Below are 26,759 nucleotides of genomic sequence, written 5' to 3'. Positions count from 1 at the left end.
TAACACACACAAGGAGGCAAACAAGCAGAATAACTGAAATATTCATGGCTTGTTCACTCATTCAATGTATCCTTCCACACCAGTGATGCTGCTTATCAACCCAGAGATTAATGTCAACAACATTGCACCACTTCTGTCATGGTTTGATTTTACAAACTGCTGGTCCATGGATTTTGTGAAAGTTAACACTACTGTAGCAACTAGTTACGACAGTAGTTAACAGTGTTTGTTGTCAAAGTATGTCATTCACACATGGTTGCATATCCTGTTAACTTTCACTATATACATCTGCAACTCTAACCAAACCACGCAAACAGTAATTACCACTGCATCAAAGTTCATTGTGTACAAATGTCTACTCTGGTGTGAAAGTAAAGGCACTAAATGAGACACTCTTCTATCTACCAGTGACAATCAGTAATGGGTGGACCCAAACACAGACAGACGTTGAGAGTGTGGAGTAAATCAAGGATTCACTGTAGAAACCAAGGGTGATGAGGATGTTGAGAGGCTGAGCTGAGCTGGGCAGGCTGATGAGAGTGACAACGTAGCTCGTGAGGCAGGGGAGTCGCGGGTAATGAATCCGGAGACACAAAGACAGAAGGTAAGATCAAATAAATCAAACGGCACAAAGAAATTACTCTGATTGCATCCAAGAACGACACACTTCCACCGTGGTTGCAACAACGAAAGAACTAAGGTTGGATCTACTGCACAGTGATGAGCTTGATGGAATCAGTGGTAACTGGAAGCCAGGAGGAAGCCAGGAGAGGAGCACCACCAGCCATTTGGCGCGTGGAGGCTGTGCCATATGACGTTCCATCCCAAAACCCTCCAAAAGCTGGCCAGTGATGTACAGTAAAACTAGGCTACCTCAAATTTTAAATGGTCATAGGAACATTTTGAGCAGAAATGAATTCCGCCTCTCTGCAAACCTATTATACAAAACGTTTTCTATCGAATTAGAACTTCTTAAGTAAGGTCATATGTCCAACAAGAATTATTTGATTACACAGTAATGATGTTGCGCTGTGCTGCTCTGTCTTGTCCGTGCGTGCGCTCTCGTTTTCCTTTTTTTGCGGCGTGGCGCAAATTTGTAAATTTGTATTATATTGCGTGAGAAAATAGACATGTTGCGTTGTTGTCTCACGGTCAGTGCGAGACAGTTCTGCACAAACACATTGTTTGTCCCAAGTCTCACATTTTACGCACACAGATGCGCATATTTTGAGCACTGCAGCAACATGTCAAAACAGCTGGACGTTACTGGCCTACAGGCAAAGTAGTGCGGCGAGTGAAAGCTATTGCTGTCTCTGCCGTTTCTGACATTTTGGCTTAGGTTGAGATTCACTCCAATGATTTTACACGGTCATCATGTTTATGATTAGATTAGTGATCTATGTAATGATAACAATATAACAATGAGAGTGCATACAACTAATGTCACTGTAGTTGTGGGATTGACCGCAGTTGTAAAGGCGTTGTGGGAAGTCTACGTTGCCTCAGATCAGGCATCGGGGATGCTACTTTGATCATTAATTTAAGCCGTAAATTAAGAAAAGGAAATTGTTATTTCTTAGGGATATGATGAATCCCTGTACGTAGAAGTTCAAGAAGCTTCTTCTGCTGTTAGATTATTTTTCCTTTAGGAAGTCATTATTCCGCACAAACTGGCAGTGGTTCAGATTAACATGATTATCATAATGAACATGCCGAACAGCTGAAATTCCCCTCTAGAAGTCTCTATTTTGACATTTAATAGAGGTATTAGGTTTGCCCAGCTGATTCCGCCACATTAAATCCTCAGAGTAGACATATAGCAGCATGGTTTTTAATTACATCCTGCAATCCTGCAATCTAAATCATTTCTTAGAATTATTTGCTGAAAATCATGTTTAATGTATGAAACACATATTCAGTGCAATTACAACACAGATATGGGTTTGCTAGCAGCAGTGCCAGTAATATATGTGCAGTATTTAGACTAGATGGGAATGTAATAAGGCATTAATAAATATTGATGATGAATGTTTCTCGCTTTATCTGGATAAGCATAGCAAGTTATCATTTTGTTTCCATCTTTTTTTCCACTCAATGTGTTATGATTGAACTGGTATCTAAGTGTGCTTTCCCATTTCATCTCTGGACATTATTCATTTATCAAACCATTACTGGAACCTTTCAGTTTCCATCTAAGGTGATTGGAGATTTATACATCAGCAATTGCCTAATACAACAGGGACCAGCAGTTTATATAAGTTTTTATCTAACTCCATATCTATCTATCTAGCTCTCTATCTCTGTCATGACACAAACACAGCAGAAAGGGGCGCTGAGCAAAGAGATTTCTCTGACTTTAAAACATGGCCCCATGGTTCCTCAACTCAGTATATGTGCCTTTAAGAGCAAACCTGCATTAGTGCACATGTATGCTTCCTCTGAATTTAACAATGATAGTATATGCTACAGTTTATTATCTGAAACCTCTACACATCCATGGTACACCTTGTTTTTTCTGGACCTATTTGCCTGCACAGGGTGCAAACTATTCAACTACGACAAATAACCGCAGTGCAACTGTAGTTCTGCTCCATTTTTTTCTTCCTCAACAAGTGAAGGAGTTAAAAAGATGGGGAGATCTAGCAGTAACCTTCTGTGTACCGGCTGCCTGTCGGCTACATCCTTCCTTACGGACCTTCATACCAGCTGCGATACCTGTCCCGGCACCGTCTGCTTTGGGCTATCGTTTACCCCGCAGATTGCTTTGCCAGTTCTGCTCTCTTTGGCCTACAGTGAAGCTGTGGCCTTCACGGAGCTTCGTGTTGAAGATAGCAGGGATATCTCTCTGGATACGTTAACGTCAGAAGAGCTGGACATATTCACCCGCACATATCTGGACATCCCGGATGAGGTCCGCTGAGATGGGCAAGAGTTTGCTGGCTCAGCTCCCTCCATAGCGGGTTCCCATCCTGGCTCTCCCTCCTCCCCGTTGGGAGCACTGAAGGCTAATGACGATAAGAGATACAAAGCCTCGCAATTCTGGCTTTTTCTATCTCCACCACAGCCAGGCATCATTCCATTCAGGTCATTTCTAGCATGGTTCTAATCTCAACCTGAGATGCCACTCTAATCAACCAGAATAAAAAAAAAAAACCTCCTTTGTGGGTTTGCACGCAGGATGTTGGGTTAAAGCGTCATTCAGCACCTTGGATTCGGGAATGTAAGGGGAGAGAAGCTCGAGTCACTATAGTTGTCAGAGGATGGCGCGGTATACTACCCCATTTATACGACTTTGTGCGATCATCCAACGAACTACAGTAGTCTGGGAATTGACAGAGAAATTCTGAATACCTCAGCTGTTGAGAGACCATCTGTGTACCCCTGCATGACAGATCAGAGCCGCTGAATATTCATGCACCATCCCTCCCCTTATCACATTAGATTAGAACCCATGTGGCGAGATAGCAAGGGGAGAGGCTGACAACGCTGTTACGTTGTCAGAGACCCTTACAGCTTTGTGTTAAATAGCACATTTGCCAAATGGACTATTCTGTGGCACTGGGTGGAATATTAAGTGTTTTTGTTTAAGTGTAGTGTGTAAAAGTTTCCTATGCGCGTTTTGCCAGTTAAACACAAGGACCCAGCATGTATTGGGTTCAGATTCCAAATATGTGAGATGTGTGAAATGTCAACAGTTTAAAAATGTAGTTTTCCTTTTCAGTTTTGTAAAATGAACACCGACATACAAGTCGAGTGCGTAAATAATATGCTGTACACACTTAACATTTCCAAGGCCATTGACGATGTGTTGAAGATGGAATCCGCATTTATTATTTATTTTCTGGTTATAGAGTAACACTCATTCAGAAAGCAAGTGTACCCTTTATAACCCTTTACATATTTATACATAAAAACACAATTTATTTTCTTATGAATTGTGTTATGTAGATTACAATTGTTTTGTACAAAATGGCTGAAAGGAGCACAATCATCAAATGAAAAGAGTGCTTCAAAGACATTTTGGATCCCAGCAGATGAGGCTGCCAATTTGCTCAAGTATGAAATATGAACTCTGAGACAAGGCCACTGATATTTGACTTCCCTAAATATGGCACAGAAATGGTGTGAATCACTGGGTCTCGGAAGAGACGGCCAAGAAATACTCATTAAAGAAGAAGCCTCTCTCGCGGCACTTTTAAAGCAATAAAAATGCTTTGGAGGAGAAACTAATATGAGTCTTTTTTGTGTCAATACACACTCAAAACTACTTCTACATATCCATTCTGTAAATCAGCAGGAGGTGACAGCCCTCTTTGTAATGGCCGCATTAATTGCTGCATCTCTTACCTTTACAAAGTAAAAATGGATGCCGTGAATAAGTAACTGCCCAGTCAAGATGGCCCAAGTGCGCGTGGGTGTGAGTTCCTGGGGGGGGACTCTGGGGATTGGGAAGGACCCCAACGCACGGGCGATAAATCTTCCCATTAAGTGGCTGCAGCGGCACATTGGTAATTGATATCAATGTAGTTAAGGTGGAGATGTGACACATTTACAGTGCTGGTGCACTGGTCAGCTGTGTTTTATGTGCTCCTGTGGCTGCCACATGAATGAGGGTCACCTATGTGCCTCATGAATCCTTAAACAGCTGCTCTCCGCTGTTTGCTTGGCTGGCAGGGAGAGTCGGGCAGTTTGTTATGGGACTTCACCAAGTGCGTCTGCAGAGCAGTGTGGCAAACATCTGTTGTTTGTAAAGAACAATGCTGTGTGAAATATAAAAACATTTGCATATGCATAGGTTCGCCTGCTCCTTTTAAAAGGGGTCTTGAAGTATCAGCACTTTGTAGATTTTGCTGGCAAACAAATTTCCTCCAGCATTCATTTTTTCGACTGCCTTCTCAAACGATAATGACAATGAAATATGCAAATTTCTTTCACATATGGTCGCCCACTGTAACTGCTACTCCATATGGTGAAAAAAAGACATTGTTAAAGCACATTTGGCTTTGCATGGAACTGATACGGTATATTTATGATTCATGTTGAAATAAATGGATAAACAGGTTTGTTTTAGTTTTTTACACTTTGTCGTTTGTCTTCTTTAGGTGCGCAGGAGGTGGTGATCAGGTGCCCCCTCAATCACATACAGTGCATCGGGACTAAAAAATGTATTCATTTCAATAAACTCTGCAATGGGGCCAGAGACTGCGAGGATGGCTTCGATGAAGGAGTTCACTGTCGAGGTAAGAGTTAAAGGATGCTTTCACAACCTGATTCCTTTTTGCCTTGGGTTTAGCATGCATATATTAATAAGTTCTCTCATTATCATGTTAATTAATCAGATCACGCTCATTTTATTTGGATTATTAAGATTGTGGAATTTATTTTGCACATTAAATCTGCACTACATTTGTAAAATATATAGCTGTGGAATACGCTCTAATTTTATTCCCTGTTAACAGAGAATTATTATTCCAAACTTGAATCAAGTAAATTTGAGCTGAAGTTTTTTTTTTTTTATTTGATTATAGGAGTTCAGGGATTATTTTTCACTTTCGCTTAGATATGCACTGCTTAATCCATCTCTCATTTGAAACACATCCAGCTCTCAACGCATGACGGTTGAGGATTTGCAAATCCGTGAAATGGTGCTATGAGCTGGCACTTTCTAACTTTTGTGGTACAACTGGTTGCCAAGGAGAATTCTCATCATCCTTCCTGTCAGAGCAGCCAAGAGACTCAGCAGGACAGTAGCACCAGGTGTTGTGTTGTACACAAGGTTTGGCTGTTGCTCTCATTCTTCGCAACTATACCAAGCTGCTCCAGACACCTGGCTTCTGTGATACGGCAGCGTTGGCTTTATGATTGCAACTGTCTTCGCACAACAGTAGCCCCTGTCTGGCAGAGACCACGACCTTTTTTGACCTGTAAGACTCTGTGTGAGTGCTAGGTGCAATGACACAGCCTCCGATTCACAGCGGTGAAGATTCAGTCCAAGACGGAACAGAAAACTTGTCCTCCAACGTCTCACTCCCGACAATATTGCTTGCGTTGAAGGATTTAATCGGTAGAATTCCTTGGACCAGAGAATAGAATTGAAGCAAGATTGATTAAACCATGTTCTTAATACTTTCCAAATCTGCTGAATTGCTCCTGAGCTATACCAAATGGTTTTAAGGGTTAATACCTTAAGGTCTGCTCATCCAACTAAGCAGGATAGAAGCGCTGAAAGCCTGGTTCAAGTTCTGTGTTCATGTCATGTCAGGTTTAATTACAACGCAAAACCCCACCTGCTAGAATTGCTCAAGTCAGCCGAGGTAGAACGCGCAGGCAGTTTCTGCAGGCTCAGATACAAATGTGTCAACACGATGTCAGTTCATCCACTGACGCTGGAAGGACCAGGTGATTAATATCTAAATTATCAGCTGCTATACCAGCCAACTCATTCAACTCAATATATGTACATGAGACGAAAGTCCTTCACACACACAGCAGTACTAAGTAGCCATAGTGATAATACATTTACACTGCTTGCAAATTATAAATGACTCTCTATTACAGATCCCCCAAATGGAAACCAATTAGACACTACTCTAATATAGTTCTAGCATACAATTAAAAAAAATGATAGCACTAAGCCTCTCCTTCCTTTATCTTACTGGGAGCACTAAGGGGTTTCTGCATCAGCCACAGTCTTTTACAGAAAGTACAAGAAATGTAGGTTGAAAGAAGGTCAGACAAAGATGTTTTAATTGAATTCTGTTCCTATAAATGTTTTTTCTCTATTTTGGGGACAAAGCAACAGCACAAGGCTTCGAAAAAATTCAAAATGTAATTTGGTGCAACTCAAAAGTAAAGAAAGAGGAGCTGAGTACAGAAAAATAAAGATTTCATTGCACAAATCCCGACCTTCTTAAAATTACAAACCACCCATATTTGGATACCTCAAAGATTGGAGAGTGAAAATAAAAATATATTATGTTTTTTAGAACTTGTTAATTGTTCAAATTATAATAATTATCACAAACTGGGCCGAACGGCCATGACATGAAAAAAAGGAGATGCATTCAACGAAGCAGTTTAACAAGTTATGTATTCATTTTAAAGTAACATAAAAGACAAACATAAACTAACAGTGACATGTGAAGTCGGTAATGAGTGTGTGGAGAGTGTGTATGCAATGTTGTATAGTGTAGAAACAAATCATAACCAAAATGGGTGACTCAGGAAGAAGAGAGAGACCAACTGAGGATCCAGAGGGTTTTTAATATGGGGGGCAGTGGCCCACAGGGCCAGTGTTGCTAATGGCCTCAGGTGTTTCCACTCTGCCTGACGACCCTCTGCCACACCCACCTTCACAAACCTGCAATGAAAGCACCCAAACAACCAGGCAACAGGCAGACAGGGCAGAGAGGGTCGTCACATAATTAGAAAAATATTTTTTACCGTTAATCAGAAATGTATATCATGTAGTTATTTGATATTCCATTTAGAAATATACGAGCTACCAGACGGCTTTTTTTTCTTTTTACGCTTTTGTCAAAGGATCCTTTTCGCAAAAGAGAAACTGAAGCTGTAAAAATGTTTTCCTGTCTGCGACGAGCTAAATGCCACACTTGAATTACCTATTCATCCATTTCGTATACTTTCTTTCACAGTAAGGACAACTTTTTATTTTACTGAAGTATTCATCACAAAGCAACCAGTGTTAATTTGATATTTGGGCTACAAAAGCTGTGCAGATATTAAATATAAATACACTTTTTACAGATTTCCAATGCAATTCGGGTAATTTTTTTTTTTTTGTTTTAATAGATGTTGATGCACTCAAACTTCTATAAATCAAGATCTACTTCAATAAGACCATGAAGTGGTGAGGCATTTTATGCTCATTACGTGGCGTTCACAATATTTTGATTTTCAACCATGCTCTTTATGGCTTTATGGCTGCCATAATTCACATCTGCCTTTGTGTTCACTTTCCATAACTTCCATCCACTTTCCATACGGTCTCATGATCGACCCTGTTAAATAACCTTACTATGGCCCTGTGTAGACCATACAAGAAATCTACCTTGCTTTTCACAGATTTGTCTCCGTATAATGGCCTCATCTTCATTGTCTGGTCTTTTTGTGATACTGCTGTGAGTTACACACCTTGTGAACCGCAGACATGCACTGTTTATGTCCGCCTGATGGCGTTTTACACAACCCTTGTCATGGAATAGGTATGGCACAACTGTATCTGATGTGAAAGAATATGTGACCTGAATGCTAACAATCCACCTCTTAATGCAAAACTGCAGTCCGCCTCTTTGACTTCCTTGTCTGAAGCATTAGAGTGAGATTGATTCTTCCTTAAAAAATACATTTGTCTTGTTGAAAATATACATTTGTTGTCTTTCTGCACAAAATGTAAATTTAATGTCAAAGATAAACATTATACTAATTCCCGTTTGTGTGGCTCCGACCTTCTGCTCCCTCACTCAGGGACACATACTGTGCAGTATGCTTCGTCCCACACGGACAGACCAAACTCATTTGGAAGCAGGAGAAATTGAGGTCACCAAAGCGAAGTTTTAGGCAACCAGCTGGGTCTCTTACAAAACTTTTTTTCCCCCTCCTGTTCCTGCCCACCTCTTATGAATATACATGCTGAACATCCCGAGAGGCCTTGATATGAAGGTGCCCAGATGGAAAACCACCAAACTCTTTTCGTTCACCTTCAGGAAACTTGCTCATTCTTAATCACATGCTCATGGCTGTGCCGTGGGATCTCGGAGGTCTCTACTGCTTGGCTTAAGGAAGACTTAAATGAACACAATTCAGACTTCAGACTTCATATGTTCTCCTAAGGTCAGTCCCAGAAAGTGGTCATAGACAAATATCTTCCAAATGTACACGGTGAATAAAAGGAGCGACATGGAGCTGCGTGGAAACTGAATTTGGAGACTTTGTCAACCTAATGCTTTGGCATTAGGTCTCTTCTAGATTTGAAAATGAAAGCTTAATTCTGATGCCAGGCTCAATCCATGTTCGTTCAAACAGTTTACTCAATGTTTTCACTTCGTCATACTGGTTCGCACAGTCACCATTTTATCTTTACCAATGAAAGCAAGACTCACAAAAAGCAGCAGTTTTTGTTGTGGGAACAAAACATGGTGATGAAATCATTTGCATTCTGCTTTTTGTGAAACTGTTAAGGAACTCTGCTGGAGACCGTATCATGACTCAGTTACAGCAGTGAAAGATCTCTGATAGATTGAAGCCAACTCAACGCTGTCACACTGCTGCCTCAAAGTGAATGTCAGCAGTACAACCTTGACTATATATAGTACAGGACATTACATAAGGTACTAATGGAAACCCAATGATATTTTGCTGTCAGTTCCACAGCAGTTATAATCTTAGCTTTGGCATGATAACTGAAATTAGAAATTTAGAATTTAGAAAAACAGGTTTTTCTTTGCTTGATCGTGTACCTTCGATAAGTTATCACCCAGTGACTACCTTGCTCAGGTCGGCGGTACGGAGAAGAGCGGCTCCCTTGAAAGTGACACGAGCTAAAATAACATCATTTATGTTGCGTCTTTAGACTTTTGCACTGTTTATTGTTATGCACCAAATCACCAAGACAAATTCCTTGTCTGTGCTATAAAAGGATTAATGCAGTGAGTGAGCGCAGAGGAGAAATCATTAGTAAAGTCTATAAACCTCTTCTCTGTGCTTCCCGACCACGTAGAGCGATTTTAAAGCCATTGCGAGGTGAACACTTTTTCAGTTTCATTGTTTTCTTCGTCTAAATAATCCGCTACGGTGTAATAACCCTGGCTGAAGCGGCCAGATGGACTGTGTGTGTAAAGTTTTTACAATCGTTATGATACAGTAGGATTCACAAGGTTGTTAAATTAGTGACACACTGTTGTAGCACATGATCTGGACAGTTTACACACAAGTTACGGCTTTGCTGCTTTTTGCATTATGTGTACCCAATTTACAGTCTGTTTATGAGTAAACAACTTTATTTTCAAGGAGGGTTTTTGACATTTTTAAATGTACAATTAAGGATCTTGTTGTGTTAGAGGCTTTATGCAGAATGGAAGAACAAACTGGTCCATTTAACTATGAAAATGTAATCCTTTACTACAGGTTGTAAATACCGACAACACATGTATCTATTTCACAGTCAAACTTTATTTGAGTAGACAGATGACAATATGAATTTTACAATATTCTCTACAGTATTTTGAAAGTGTTTCAAACGTGATCTGCAGCTTTGACAAACATTGCACAACATAAATATCTGACAAGAAAAAACGTCTCACGTTTATATTAGATCAGTAATTCCACCTTCAGTTCTGTTGACATGCTGACTTATAGGGTAACATTAAGTGTAAGTGATCTGGCATTGTGTGTAGTGATGATGACATGGGGACGTGCTCCCACAGTAGTCAATATAACATTAATCTGAGTACTTTTGTATGTTTATCAGGTGTCTTATCACCAGAAATAATGACCTGACTGCTGTTTCACGTCTTCTATTTTCATCCGCCACACCGATAGTCACTCTGTTTACATTGCCGCTGCATGCTAACATGTTTCCCCTGAATCTCCCAGAGGGTGAATACAGGCATATGCAGGCAGAAAGTATACGTGTATAACGTTTTTTTTTTAATATTTCAGCATGCAAACATAATCTAGTAGAACATCTAAATACGTATGACCCTGAATAGAGCATAATATGAGACCGTATAACATCTGAGCTCCATATATTGCATTTCATCCTCCTACTACTTCTTCTAACCCCCAGTTGTAATATCGCGATGGCGCTGGAGGATACACTAAATTAACTACGACTGTTCTTTTGATAAAAAAGTGCCATCAGATACATAATATACAGATATATATGTACCGTGAATATGCTATATTCGCATTAACGAGTCTACATATTGGCTTTAATCACTTGTATGCTGACACTAGTGTATCATAATTGGCACTTTCTGTGCATATTGTGTCAGCGCGGAGAATGAATACAGCCGTTTTTGTGTGAATGCCCAGAAAGATCATCAGCATTAAGTTTTATGAGTCAGTAACTGCTGATAAAAAACATCATAATCCGGGCTCAGTTTTCTTGGCAGTGTGGATATTGGCTTAAGCAGGGCAATGAGATTGCAGTCATGACCTTGCAATATAGTGCTTTGCCCATTCATAAGGTGTTTTTGTGCCCTTCACAGTGCACATGGTGAAAAGGAGAACAAGCAATTAGATGGGAGTTGCATGTAAATTGCAGCGCAGCAACCAATAATTAATAAAATAGCTGTTCATCTGTGATATGTTTATTTTTCCATCATATTTTTGTCAGTGCTAGACGGGAATAAGATACTTTCAATTACTATAATTGGGAACAAGTTGTAACTGCCTTAGTTTGTATTGGCAATACAGCACAAAGCCTTTTTCAACAGGCATTTTAGTCATTGATTTTGTTTTGGCAGTTAATACTGCTAGGATGTCCTCCTTATCGTCTCTTTAGCTAAACTGCAATACAGTTAATAATGTACTTGCTGTAGATGTTCCTAGTTCTGATTGAATGTTTAATTCAATAACATAAGTTTGGGTGACCAGCATGAAAAAGCTGACCGCTAACACGAGCACCACATGCAGTTCACAACGCCTTTCACTCTCAGTGACATTTAGACAACACATTTATAACTACTCTGGTATTTCTATGCCTGACTGAGCTCGACCCCGACCATTACATTCATCCTTAGCCTCATTAAGGGGCTCATGGAAACTTGACATTTATTGCAGAATCAGTGGGCATGACTTGTAAATGTTGTGTGCAGAAAAAAAAAAAATCCTACTCACGATCAAAACGGGTCAATTTTAATATCACAAACAACCAACAATAGATATAATTCATGATTGGTTAAAATTCCAGCCCAAAATGAGAAAAGCCTGCGTTCAGACAGCTTGAGACATGCTGTAAAAATCCCTCACACAGAATACACTGTATATCCACAGCCCTGCTCTAATATAGTGTTCTGTTTAAGCTGTCACGCATGTGCTCACTTTCCCATTGCCAATGAAAGAGCTGCTTCACTGCACACAATACAACCATAGCTGCCACAGCTATTGCTGGCGCCTGACGCTCACTGTTCCGATTTATCCCCCTGTCGGCTCTGATTCTGAGGTTTTTTACCCCACTGGGGAAGTTAGGTTCTCCCTGATCTCTCTCCTCCCTCTTTGTGCTAAGCTACCAAGTGTGATCTCTGAGGGAAAAATGGATGAATGTACTGTATCAACTATTTAATATCTACGCTGTCTGATTTTGAAACGTGAGTCGTCTGAATGAACTTTAATTCTCTGTGTGTGCTTATATGATTGTTGTAATTTTAGGATTTGAACCAGAATCTGTCCCTCTGTTTAAGTCAGGCTTGAAACGATTAATACATCAATCGACACATCACTATGTGGGTCTCATGAGCTTAATGAAGTATAAAGCTTAGATGTAACCCCGCCCTCCATTTAGAGATCCAAGCAACATGCACATTGGTTGGTTTGGTTGTGTTCGTTTCTCCTGATGTGGGGGGAAGAGGTTGTAAAGTACACTCTTGCTTTTGTAATAATAACCTTATATTACATACTGGTTCTTTTACTCGTCAATAAATCGTATTCTGGATAATGACCCTCCTGAGAAAGTTACGTAATTAATGACACGGTTTGATTGAAATGAAAGTGGAGTGAAGAGTGCAATTTCCAAATCACAACAAACCGCAATTGACTTACATAATTACCAGTTGTCTTAACAAGCTGTGTAAGTGAAAGTTTAAACTTTAGCTTAATCTATGACACCAGTCAAAGCAAGTAAACAGCTACAGTGAGTTGACTGTAGTCAATAACATTTAATTTGGCCAAACAAAAAATAAACTGGTTAATAAGCCCTGTGCATGCTGGTATCATTTATGCTCGCCAAATGTGGTTTTGTGGCAGAAGAAAGCACTCAGTATCATTTTTGTATTTCAAAATTAAGGACTTTGACTTCTTTATAAACGAACCAACAGAGTGGTGACTGTTTTTTTTCCATGATGGATGTAGATGATTGCCTATTGATCCCTTCAGAGAGCTACCTAGCAGGCAGCTCAACAGCTATTGAGCGTAAAGTGTTTTCAGAATATCTCATTAAACTTTTAAGCACATCATATCATCCTTTGAAGCTCATCACATTACGAGCTCTTAATTGAGACATCCAGGATTCACTGGCGTGAGACTTGAAGCTCGTCCTGTCGGTCTGTGAAGCTAACATCAACATCAGCGTAAGCCGCTGCAGTGCAGAGCTTTCAACATTAGCATTAGGTGTTGTCAGTCTGATATATCAAAATATTGTCAGGCATGATTTGCCAGCACTTTGTCATGATACCACTTTTAAATGTCATGATGAAATTTGAGAAATGTCCAGTATCACTATCACCATCATCATTTAAAATCACAAGTGCAATATTGGTCAGAAGAATTGCCTTTTTTTTCAAATTGTTCACCCTCGTAGTTTGAGTTACACTAAACACATTACAGATTTCACTGACTAGTTGGAGTACTGTTTTGATTCCCCCCTAGTTAAACACAGATTCACCGTTAATTAGCAGTCACGGGACACTTTGTTTAAATACATCGTCAGCGTTTTTTAAGTTTGGGTGCATCCTGACACTGAAAGCATTAAAGGTTAAGACCCTATATCCGTGTTTCCTCATTGAGGAGTTAGATGTTATGTATGCCTGATACATATTAGCTCTGGGCTGCAAAAAATAACTTGTAAAATTGACAACAAGGTTGATGATGCAGAAAGCAAAGACGAAGGAACGAACAAACAACACTAATTTGCTTCCCAGAGAGCTAGTTGATTGTGATTAAATATAAGATTGGACTTTCAGAGGGAACCTGTGCCCGTCGCACTCCAACAGAAAAGCGTCGGCAAAAAGAATCCCTTGAATGCGGCTGAATGTTAGTGATGAGGTGCTGCTGCCTCTCCCAGCACTCTGCTTTCACGCTCTCTGTAATGCATTTGATTTCCAAAATATATGGATCTATTTTTGCTACGTAAGGGTAATCTGGACTTTTATGCGGCGATGATTTCCATGTCACAGCACAACTTGTCAAAGGCAACGTGTTTACCCTCTGCGGAGAACACACTGATTTACGCTATTTGGGGATTTGAATTATATTTCCGAGTACACGGGCTGAAAAGTAACAGAAAAAAGAAAAAATATTCTCATTACTGACGTGGCAGCGAGAAAGCATTGTCTCCCCGGTTCATCTTCTTTGACATAACACACACCTTCATTGTTTTTTCTAATAGTCTCTGACTCTGAAATGCTGACTCTCTCACACACACACACACACACGTTAATATTATGTTTTTCTTTATTTTGTAATGATACAGCCTGTGGAAACTAAACAACGTCAAACATGCACCTTCCCTCCCACCCTCTGTCTCTGAACAACATTCAATTATCTCACTTGATTAACTTTTCAGTAGGACAACTCAAACAAACACTTTTCTCCAGAGTGAAGGAGCCTGTGATAAGTGATGCTCTTGTTATGAAATGACTAGGCATGAATACAGCTCAATCATCTTTTTAGTGTTTCTCAGTAGGTTGAAAATGCGCTGCCAGCCAGCCTCGCAGACTGTAACATATTAGCATATTTATTAAATTGTAGCCCCTCTAATGGATGGAACATTTACAGTAAGTAGTCAAAGTGATAGCTGTCCTCTCTGCAGTGGTACTCTGCAATGTGCTATGCTTTTTAATGTGTGACTCCACCTCACTGTGGTCACTTTATAGATGATGAGGTTGACATTTTCAATGGCGTTTTAATTCCTACTTCTGCTTTCGAAACGGATGCATCTGATGATTTAAAACGAATTCCCAAAGAATTTGTCAAAGTATTACATATTAAACTCATCTCATTTTAAGTTATCTGTCATATTTGTTGCTTTGCTGTTTGAGGAGTTGAGGTTCCGGCTCTTGTTATCTTACTAACTCTGGTTAGGGAGCTGCCAGGCCCCAGTGCACACTATATAAATACCAGCAGACACTGACAATCAATAATTCATGCATCTTACTTTGTTGTTCCACAGCCTGGCAAGATATTGTCACTCACATCAGTACTCTTCCTAATATGAGGAAACAATCTGGTGTCATCAAATCCTATTACAGCGGATTTTCTTCCTCAGGAGTGGTTGGAATTAAATATTTCATTGTTTGCTGGAAGATTTCGACACCCACACCCATGATGTGTCTTCCAATATTTAAGGGCATGTCAGAAGCCTGGCAGTGCACCAGTTCCAAAATCCCTCAGCGAATTGTGCTTTGAGGGATTAACAACATTTACTGTCACATTTGAGCCCTAGTTTGAAATACAGGATTACATTTCTTGAAAACTACATGTATATACGCATGTATCTCTCAATTTCTAGGGAAAATTATACCTTCTAGACCATCCGGACAGCTCCATTTCACATCAAAGCTGACACACTTAAGCTTCTCAGATAACTTTCTAAAGCCTTGTCAATAAATTCTGTCACTGCAATCATTGCTCATTTTATACAAATAATATTTCCTTGCACACACTTCTGGAAACTGTTGAATGATCGAACCCCAGGGAATTTATGACCCAATTTCACATTCGTGGAATCAATCTTGTCACTCTTGCCAACAGGGCCTACCAACCACAGCTACAGACCGACAGAATGGGTTAAGCTCCTAATATATGAGTGAGAAATCCACTCATTAAAGATCCTTGGGCCAGCCATGGGTGCACCTCTGTGTTGGGTTTGCATCTTAATTTGGTCCCACATTAATTACAGGCCTTGACTGCCAACCGAGTTCTGTGAAAAGACTGACTATTCAGAGACTAAGGCCATGGCCATCCCCAAATGGAAGCCATAATTAGGCCAGATGGGGCAATCTGACTGTTAGCCTTTGGTTAGTCTTTCCTTGCCCATGATGAGGCTTCTTGCTTGTGTTAGCAGAGCAACAGTGCCACACACACCATTCATACTCTGCCATCTGTGGTGCTGAATGTGGAAGGTCTGAGGATCTTCTACTCAAGTGGTCTTCATTGATGTGTGGCTTTTTTCGTTTGTGGGATGCTGTCGAGTAAAATGTCCCCGGAATAAGCAGAGTGCTACTGTAGTTTTGTGAATTACATGAATAATACCAACAATTTTAAATGTTAACTCTCAGTATCAAGTATGGTGATACTATGGTGGTACTGCTACTATTGTGCATATTGTTCTGAAGAGGGTACAACCATTTTGGTATGTATTTGTGCCTGACAAGTGAGAGCCAGTGTTGCTAGCATAACTGCTGTCTACTCAGTGTTGTGTTAGCTGTGTGTCTTTTTTGGTGGTCATATATCATATTGTTATCTCACAACACAAAATGCAATGAGTGCAATGACTGATCGGTGCAACGATACATAAATGATGAATGATTGCTTGATGTTACCAAATTTTATTATTGTATATGATTATTTTTAGCCACTCTCTACAACAGAGGTGTCAAACTCATTTTTGTTAATTAATGGGCCGGCTCATTGAAACCATTGCATAGTAATCTATAAGAAACCACACCTCCAAATGGGTCTTTTGTTTTAATGTAAAGGAGTACAAGTGCATTCTGAAAATAATAACAATTAATGAACATTATGATGATGAACGCCCTGAGATCTCTCGACTACAATAATAAACAGCCTGCTGTTTCCTCAAACCTCCCAACAATGCATGTGGGATACTTAAAGGGTTGCAGGAATGAGCCCTAAAGTCTGGAAACATTACGTTAGCCTTTTTTTGCACTTCTGGTTCCCTCGTCTCAAGGTCAATGTTTGTTTTTTTAATCTGTTTTTGGTTAGATGCCTGCAATAAGGTCTGTGGTTACACAAGCTTAGTTGATTCGCGACATAAAAATATGTCAGTTAATATCCCACTCGTGAATTTTACATGTCTTCAAAAAGGCTGTTGCTGAAAAGTGGTTAGGGTTAGGCTACTAAAAAATCATCAATGGCGAACACTAGTCCGCCTTTTGCTGATTGGTGGGGACGTGAAGTCATTTGACTGTGGTGTAGTTTGTTTATACGTTGGCTTTTTACTAAATGTGGTTTTAATTTGTGAAGATCATCTTGCTGAACAGTACATGTAAGGATCAAAAACATCTGTTTGCCACAGAGCTTATTTCTTTGCATTAATCAGAAATCCAATGGAAAAATCCCATTGCCATTTTGTTGAGGGAACCAGGGCGATGCTAACTTTGGGGTTGGCCTACAAAAACATGTCATCCATGCAGCGCTCTATAGCGGATCCAGCATAGAGCCCAGTACTCTTATAAGGACAGCGAGACTCCCAGTGTACCACTAGAGAATAGGAGTGCATTTTATTGACAAAATGGAATGAATGACTTCTCTGCAGAAGTCATCCAGTGGGCCAAAGTCAAAGTCACCCAGTGGGCCAAATTGGACCCTTTAGCGAGCCGGTTGTCGCCCTCAGGCCGTATGTTTGTCACCCCTGCTCTACATGCTGCCATTGTACAGTATCTGAGCTCTAACTATGCCGGTCTCTCTCCCTAATGTGAAAACCGGACCTCATAGTCTGCCACAGACGTAATGATATTGCAATTTCCAGATCATGAGTAGAATTTAGGCAAATCATTACTTTCTCAGAATATATATTAATGTAAAAATAACTCCTCTGAGCGCCACATTCTCAACCGTTTCTTTTTACCAATGTGAAAACAGATGGAATTATTTCTTTTTGCAGTTGCTGGAATCGTGCGGTTGATACAGTGCATCTGATGAAAGCAAATTAGATTGCTGTTGACTGTAAATTAGACTGGGCTTGCTGCTTTGAATGCATATGCCTCTATGTTTCAGCGTGAGTAACATTTGACTGCATGTTTCAGTTATTCAAACATTTCACAAATCAAAAAATTGTGAAAGGTTATTGGTTGGCTAGGCTCATATTGTTTACTGTATCTGTTTGCCCAACAACTCATGAATATTTCTGCATGTGCCCAAAACTTCAGCAGTCACTTATTTTAAGGTGCATTCATAAAAGAATTGGAGTATGCTGTTTTTCGCATCACCGTTGTGGTTACAAATCCTAATTTGAGTGTACTCTCTCCTTGCCAGTGCATCAGTCTCGGCTGTATTATTCCTCATTTTTAGGAGACGGTATACAAGAAATACTTCTTCATTAATGCCAACTATAATGACATTGACTTAGAAAGAGTATAGATCACAGAAAATGAAAAGCTTTTGAGCGTATATTTCTTCCACATAAAGTATATTTGCGGACCAGAGTGTCAAGGCTACTACATGTACTTCACTGTTGACTTGTGTTCTCAGCGATAGCACTGCATAGCTCTAGATATGTGAAAAGCATCAAGCAGGCTCAGTGGCAGGTATACAATCCCTGCAGCACTCAGTGTTTGCCAAAAGGGAAAGCTGATGATCCGGCGTCTTTTGAGCAGATATAAGGATTAGCTTTGAATATCTTCAGCTCGCCATGTAGTCATTTTGCATACCGCCTCACAACAGGGAAGCGCGCTAGTTGCCGTGCCACATGATGAATAATAATGCATAGGTCACATGGGGTCCACACACAAGCCTGAGAGCGAGTAAACAGAGATGGCTGGAAGCAGCGTGAGTTTTTTGACCCACCCGTCAAGGGCTGGCAACATTTTTTTTTCATTTCCTACTACCTCAGAAGTGTTTCCACCAGGTAGCATTTTAGTACACATTTCATAGTGCTGTATGATTTATGGTACTTTTTTTATTCACATAGAAATGTGGAACGGTTTGCTGAGGTTCATATGGGATGTGACAATGCAGATATGCAAAAGTTGGCTCTAACGCCGGAAACACACCAGAGCAGCGGCAAAGTGTGACCTGTGGCGAGCTGCCGTGCAATGTCTACAAACACACTTCGCAGCTGCATAGTGTGTATTCGTAACTGCAGCAGTATTATAATTGGCAAACTTATACATCACTATTAAACATCCTCTAGTCTATTGTTGCCTACTTCCTACTACTTCCTGCTTTTGTGCTGCATGAGAATTCAAAGAGAAATAGCGTACAGTTCTTTTGTCGTTGCAGATATTAGAGGTTATGCTACGATTCCAGCATGCAGCTTTCTTTTTAGGGCCATCGTAAGAGGCAGGAACCTGTTTCACAAAGAAAAACCTTTTTTCCTTTTGATTGACATACAGTAGGCTATATTAAAATTGAATAGCAGTCAGAAGGGGAAGGGAACGTATGTTTACACTGAGCCATTCAAATGCTAATATCTCAGAAAGATAGCGGCAGATCACAATGTGCCTATCCAAGCAGACACATTTACCGGCGTGTGGCTATTATTTGGTGTGTGTACTTCTGATTACTTTCAACCTGCACTTTTTCCCCTCACCATTACCACCATGACGGCTGATTGTGTTCAATGTTTTACCATTTCATTGTAGAGCTTCACATGGCTCCACTTTGCCAGAAGTGTTGCTCTCTTATCCACCTCAATATGTCCAGCAGATTCTCAGTCAACATTCTCAGTCACAAAAAAATGCATTTGCATCCTCTAAATTAGTTTGACGTGAATGCTTTGCTTTCCCAGCTAGCGGCTCACATTCACAGAAATTGAGGTATAGAGTCTGCATCAGACGGAGCGACCTATGTGACATTTAGCTTAAAATTGCCTACTATATAGTTTTCCTTTTGTCAAAGGATGTGTTTGACCACTTGCTAGCTGTGACTCCAGTTTGGCGTTGATAACAGGAGTGGTGGGCAACTCTCATTGTGAGCTGCAGCTACAGTGAATTAAGGTCTAGACTTTAAAAAATATCTAATCTTTCTGATTAAAAAAATCATTGTGGCCAAGGTTGGAAATAAATCTAATTCTCTTGATAATTCAGATCTTCAAGCTCAGGCTGAAATACAGTGTGTAGCCAGATCTGGAAGAAATCCAATTGTGTGGGGAAAAAACAGCTTTTTCACTGCATGTTTCTCACCGCTGTTTGGTAATCACTGGTTAAACGTGAGTTATTCAGAGCTCTGTAAAGCAGGATAAATGCGATGGCTTTATTTTATGTCATCAGTGTCACATTATGTCAGTGCTGGCCACATTAAGAAATGTTGTAACGGTGCTAACCAACAGGCTGTTGCATCTATTTTCAGAGGGTACAACTTTAATGGTCTCTTGCTAAATTGAGCTGAAAATGCATTTTGAAATTGTGGATACAGCGACCAAGTCAGTTGTGTGAGTGCTTGTTTATTTTTGCATGTATGCATACGTAAATGTGCAGTATGTGTATCTGTGGTTGCTGCGTTCATCTGCATGTCTAGAAATGTTTTTTTATTACTTTTTCACATCTCTTGAAATTACAACAACTCTCCTTAAATGGTACCTTTAAAAGTACAGAGTAAATGAAGAAATCCTAAAAATAGTATTTTTGACATAGGTGCTTACAACAGAATCACCTTTGATTCATTCTGATGATCTTGCAAACAGATGTGATATGTTTAATCCCTCCCATCCACAAACAGGTTTAGTCTTTACTTAGATGAAAATATAAACAGGAAGCATTACATTTCTTGCAAAAAAAAAGAAAAAAAATAGCCAATGTTAAACTGTATGTATATATGCGGAATGTTTTAGAGACTGGGTTATATCTTCAGTCAGCTCCCCAACAGGAGCTTTCATGTGGTGGGGCGCCTGTGGCTCAGTGGTTAAGGTCGTCCTTCAATCAAAGCACCGGCGGTTTGATCCCTGACTCCACTAGTCCATGTCCATCTGTCCTTGGGCAAGACACTTAACCCCAAAATTGCTCCCGTAAACTGTGCCTGCGGTGTGTGAATGGGTATGTTAGAGTCCTGATGGGCAGGTGGCACCTTGCATGGTAGCCCCTGCCATCAGTCCATGAATGGGTGTGAATGGGTGAATGATGACATGTGGTGTTAAAGAGCTTTGACGACTAGAAAAGTGTCACCAAGAGTTTCTTCTTACAGACTTTCTTTGTAGATATTTGTCGACATAAATATAAAGGTGTGTTCTTAATTATGATGAATCCCAGTTTGGTGTTGGCTCATATACATGGACTCGTCTTGTCCAGGGTCTTTGTTTGTCCTATGGTGTTTGAACGTCACTGGGCAATGTGGTGGAAAATAATCTTTTTAACCTCCCGGTGAGAAATAATCGAGATGAGAAACCTCTTAAAATATAAAAACATATTTATTTGTATACATGCTTGTACATTTATAGTTCAGCAGAACCTCTGGGTGCGCCTGGCAGTCACGACCTAGAGTCCACTGGCTGAATGAATGGAGTAAAGAATTGTCATTACAAAATGATTAATGTCAACAACATATCCTTTAAACACAGAAAAGCAATACCATGCCTCTCTGCGGGGAGTTTGTTTCCAGATTATCTTCATAGTTTATTGAGGTCTAGCCCTTTCAATCATTTCACCTCTATGAGCAAGTGAGGAGTATAAATAAATAACCAAACTGGCTCTCTGTGGTCATTGAAGACCAAAGGCTACTGGGCATTTACCATTTTAATACTTCAGTGTTTGCTTGCTCTTTTATCACCTCAAAAAAGAGTTTGCCCCTAAATGAAAATTCAGTTATTTCCCACTCAACCCCCTGTCAGTCAAAACTCCACTGAGGGCAAAATATATATATATATAAAATATACACAAAAATAGACAAAAGCTTCACCCCTGTAGTTCCATGTCAGCCCTCTCTGAAGCTGTGAAAGGTAACGGAGCCATTGTTTTACAGCCTGCATATATTGATATCAATAACAGTATTTTGTACACACTTTTGTGCTCACTGTTTAAGATTGAGTAAAGAAGTGGTGTGTGTGTGTGTGTGTCCATGCCTCTGGCTTGTTAGTCAACAGTTTGTCACCATATTTCATTGCTATATTTCCCTCTTACAGTTTATTTTATGATTATCAGTTGACATATTGGTCTCCAACAAGCCCTCACTGAGATTTATATTATTGCTCTCCAAACAATACAACGACACCATTCATCTCAATGTGTCAAGACACACTAAGAAGACAGTTAGACACTGTAATGAAAAATGGACTTCTGTTAGCTCAGTAAGTGTTAAAAAGTGTCTGATCCACTGGCATCACATAATTCCAACTCTTAAAAATCCAAATCAAAGACTGTATTGTCATTTAGAAAGTAATGATAGTTGAGGCATTGATTGTCGTTCAGTCGCCACTACACTGTTGAGTGTAAATACACCCTGTCAAGAATTGATTTGTTCCTCTGCTGCAGCATTTCATAATGTCTTGAAATGGTTAGCACAGAAAAGAGCAAGGACAATCAATGCAAGCTTTTGTCTTTTGCGCCGTAAATTGACATTAATTAATGTTCAGCTGTGGCATATCAATCTTCGTGCAATTAAAGCCTTGTTTGCAGGGTTGTGCTTTCACTTGTGCTATGATGTTCTGCTGAACTTTCAGCATGCCATAATTAGCTGTTCTTTGTTTCTTTCTGTATAAAGATAAGTGCTATAAAGAGCATCATCACCAAAAACTACATTCTACAAATATATGGGAAAATGACAATGTTGGCACCTCCTGAGGGCTGCTGCCTGTCAGTCAATGTGCCAAATGATGACGTTAGAATACCTTATAATTATAAATATAATACCTTGTAATAACTTATATTTTCACTCATCAGACGTCTGTGATGGCTGGGTCACTGATTCATATGGGATTTATGAAACTCACAGTTTAGTTTCAACATTTAAAAATCCCCTTTTACTCTCCACCTGTCTGCATTTCTTACATTTGTTTTTCAGTTCCTTCCTGTAGTTAACAGCTGCATAGTCTGAGTCACCAGATGTAGACGGACACATAGCTGTGGAAATTAGTCTGGCTTTTGGAGACTAACAGGTTTCTTTTCATGGTGGATTCATAGAAACTATGGTTCGATAAATGTTTAAACTTGTGACAGTCAGTTGGATATTTTTTTTTTGCTAAATGACGGGGGAGCAACAGTGACTGAAAAGGCTACGACGAGGAAAATCAAAAAAAGTCATTTCCCATTCCACGTACCCTTTCATATCCTTTTACTCCAATCCTCACTTCCTCACTGTCTTTCTCTGTCCCCCTGCAGAGCTCCTGTCAGCCTGCCACGAGCTCCGGTGCCGCTACGGCTGCGTCATGACGAGAAACGGCACCTTCTGTTTCTGCGCTGATGGCTTTGAGGTCGGCGAGGACGGGACGAGCTGCAGAGGTATAGGATTCAGCTGCGCTGATGGGGGGCCTCCTGCCACGGAGCCATCCCCCCTTTTTCCTCCCTCTTCCCCTCCCCGATCCCTCCTTTTGCCCTCGACCACACTTCCTTCAGATGAATAAGCAGGAGGTGCTCGGTATATGAGAACCATCTGTCTGCAGGCAGGGCCTCTTGTACAGTGCATTACACCCCAACACACATGCATACACACTCACATTGTGTATATACAGCACACATTTCCTCCGTGTCTCTTTCCCTCCCTCTTTACTCTCTACATATGTGCCACAGGCCTGGTTTCTGACAGCCAGCGAGTATGACAGGATTTTCCTGCCAAAGGTGCCTCTAGAGTTGTAGTGTCTTACTTGGACTCTGCACAGACCTTATACCAACAACATGGCACAACAGTGCATGATAATGCTGGAGGAAGGGGTTTAACAAAGTAGCATTACTTCTTGAATTTGATCCTGTTTTGGGGAAGGAGAGAGAGAGAGAGAGAGAGAGAGAGAGAGAGAGAGAGAGAGAGAGAGAGAGAGAGAGAGAGAGAGAGAGAGAGAGAGAGAGAGAGAGAGAGAGAGAGAGAGAGAGAGAGAGAGAGAGAGAGGGTACTCCAGCTCCAAAAAAAGGCTCATTGGTTATAAAAGTAATTATGCCTGTGGTGCCAGAGTGAGGCCACATTAAGTATACTTTATGTATTTGGGTCATGTTTGAGCACACCTAATTTGTTACAAATGACTCTCTTCCTTTTTCTATAAGATCATGATGAATGTGCCATGTATGGCGCATGCAGCCAAACCTGCACGAACACCTACGGGTCGTACAGATGCAGCTGCACAGAAGGATACATCCTGCAGCCTGACAGGAGATCCTGCAAAGCCAAACAAGGTGAGCGGCACACTTGCATTGGGAAAACAATATAATCTGCATAGTATGGATGTTTCAGTTCTAATAATAAGCAGGGCGGTTTTGTTCAACCAGAGTGGAATTCTAGCTTAGCATCGCCTTGGCGCTCAATAGCTTTTGTGGGGCAAGATTAATGTGGTTTAGTAGTGACCACATCTATCACCCACATGCGAACGGGTAGACGTGGTCAGGCCAGGATAATGATACAATTAATGAGCATGTGATTTTAAGTGGGAGCAGTCTGGAGTATTTTGTGCGGAGACAATGCCCAGCGTCACACTGATTTATGTTAATGCCTGATGCTGGTAACAAATCTGTCCCCATGAGTAAAACAGCCTACTTAGAAATAAAACAACCCAAAGAGGTATTGTGTTTTGGTGGTCCGTCGTCTGCAAGTAAACAAGTTAACCTTGTGCTGTATATTTTTGTGTTGTGCATTGAACCATAAAGTGGAGCTGATTTTATTTTTTTTCCTTTAAAGGGTGTTGTCACTATGGCATATATGGGTTGAAAATAGCTGGAGGCCCAACACACCTAGTTGGGGAGAACACCACTGTTGCAGCTTTTAATCAATGTGACTGGTGTCCTACCAGGAATAAACTGAATATGATTACCCATAAACTTAACTGAACCCAATGCTCACATGCATTAATATTAATTTAGCAGAGAGCGATAGTGGTACAGGGATAACTATGGGGTTACCATTAGCTGTAAAACCTCATGAATATAAATTTCAGATAGAGCTCTCGGAGGCTAGAAGATGAGGAGCAGCAGGGAAAGAAAAACATATTAATGTGTTGAGTGTAAGATTGGAGTGAAAACTCTGCAGCAAAAATGTTCTTTTTAAGGTCCTAATCTTGATTTGATCTCTTCTCGTGTGGTTCAGATTAAAGTGAAAGGTAGACTATTTTGTATGCTATTTGTATTCCTTGCATAAATCTGACTCTACAACACGCTGCTGTTTTTCATGTCTGTTTAATAATGCACTTCACTGACTCAAGTACCTGCTGTATTTTAGTGAAGTGTGGGGTTATTGCATGTTGCACACACACAATATAATAAATGGCAGGAATCTTGTTTTAAAATAACCGACCCGATCTCTGCTCATTTTGGTGATGCCCCCTATCTTTGCATTCATGTGTCCGTATCACAAGTTCTCTGTATATGTAGATGACACATTTGGTTCCATACAAACAATTTCATTTTGAATCATATTTGCACAAAGCAGTTATGCAGCTGCTAACATCAATTTGCTGGTTAGATAGCTAATTACCGTTTTCATAAAGCTTCCTGTTACAAAAATTGTGCTCCTATTGTGCTCCTATAGATGAAATTCTAAGAACTTTCTTAGAATTTTGTCTTAGGAGTTCCCCTTACAGTTAAGACAAGTTCCTGGTTAGGATACAAGTTATTCACAGAGCATCTTAGCCCTGAAGAGAACTCCTCATAGGAGTGTGTGTGTGTGTGTGTGTGTGTGTGTGTGTGTGTGTGGGGGGGGCGCTTTTAAGAGGCTTTAGAGTTTCACAAGCAGAGGAGAATATGCTGGTAAGACAAAGAGGTGGGAGAAACATTCTCCAAACGCTGAATGACAGTGAGTTAATGAAACACTGCGGATTAGATCGTGCAGGGATAACGTTTTGTCGTCGATCTCATTAGAGCTCGCGTCTCCCATCCAACGCAGTAACGCTGTAATGCCAGGAACAAATGTGATCACAACACTGAGATGTCTGTCAACTGGTCGAATTCAACAGTGTTTGATGGTTTATAGATTTACATGTTGACCAACGCTAGTACTTATAAAGACTGGCCAGTAATCAAATAAACTGACAAAAGACGAACCATTTTTCTCCCGTTAATATCAAATAGATCAACTACTGAAATTACCAGTATGGTAAATAACAATAATGAATAAGAAATAGATCAACAGCAAATAAATATGTCAACTAACAGCATTTGAATAGGCTACTGCATAAATAGGCCTGTGTTTTCAAACTATTTCTAGTGTACGTTTAAGGTACAACTTACAACTTATTTGATGCTAATTACATAAAATAGTATTCATAACAACACCATGTCTAAATAGAGACTAAATTCTATAATTAGGCCTATCGATTTAACTGTCGATTCTATGCATATTGTCACTAAGAGTGCATTCTTCTTTTCCTCTTTTGATCAACCAATCACACTTTTTTAAAAGAATGAATACCTAGCGACGTGGGTCTACCTCACCTCCTCGCTAAAGGCAGAAGTTTCTGTCCCTTCGTTGCTCAGAGTTGCACTGGGAGGTTTCCTAAATCTCTCCTAAGCTAGGACTCCTTGCTACACTTTTTAGACTAAGTTAGGAGCTCTCTGAGAGTATTCTCAGAATGTTTGTGAATACGGCCCCTGGTCAGCAGCAACACATCAAACAGCATAAACCTTCCTGCAAGTGTCACTTTGGTTCAAGATGCTGGTGGGGTCCTTGTGTGCTCACGGCGTGTGCTGCGAATGTATTTTGTCCCTCGTTCCCCTGCTGGTTCTCAGCCTTCCAGCTGCTGTCAAACACAGACACACAGAAAAGAGTAATTC

The 26,759-nt window shown here is 40.3% G+C and overlaps 1 protein-coding gene across 1 annotated transcript in view; it reads left to right on the top strand.

Moving 5' to 3' along the window:
• lrp1bb (low density lipoprotein receptor-related protein 1Bb) overlaps positions 1-26,759 on the top strand; it is a gene marked incomplete at both ends in the record, with an annotated part of 224,338 nt that overhangs the window by 71,748 nt on the left and 125,831 nt on the right. The window contains 3 exons of the mRNA XM_079170844.1: positions 5,103-5,240; positions 23,172-23,291; positions 24,045-24,173. Coding sequence (XP_079026970.1) covers positions 5,103-5,240; positions 23,172-23,291; positions 24,045-24,173 — 387 coding nt within the window. The remainder of the gene's footprint in view (positions 1-5,102; positions 5,241-23,171; positions 23,292-24,044; positions 24,174-26,759) is intronic.

Source organism: Pholis gunnellus (assembly GCF_910591455.1).
Source record: "Pholis gunnellus genome assembly, chromosome: 12".
In the NCBI taxonomy this organism is placed as follows: Eukaryota; Metazoa; Chordata; class Actinopteri; order Perciformes; family Pholidae; genus Pholis; species Pholis gunnellus.
The sequence above is the reverse complement of the archived record's forward strand: the minus strand, read 5'-3'. Positions and strand labels throughout refer to the sequence as shown.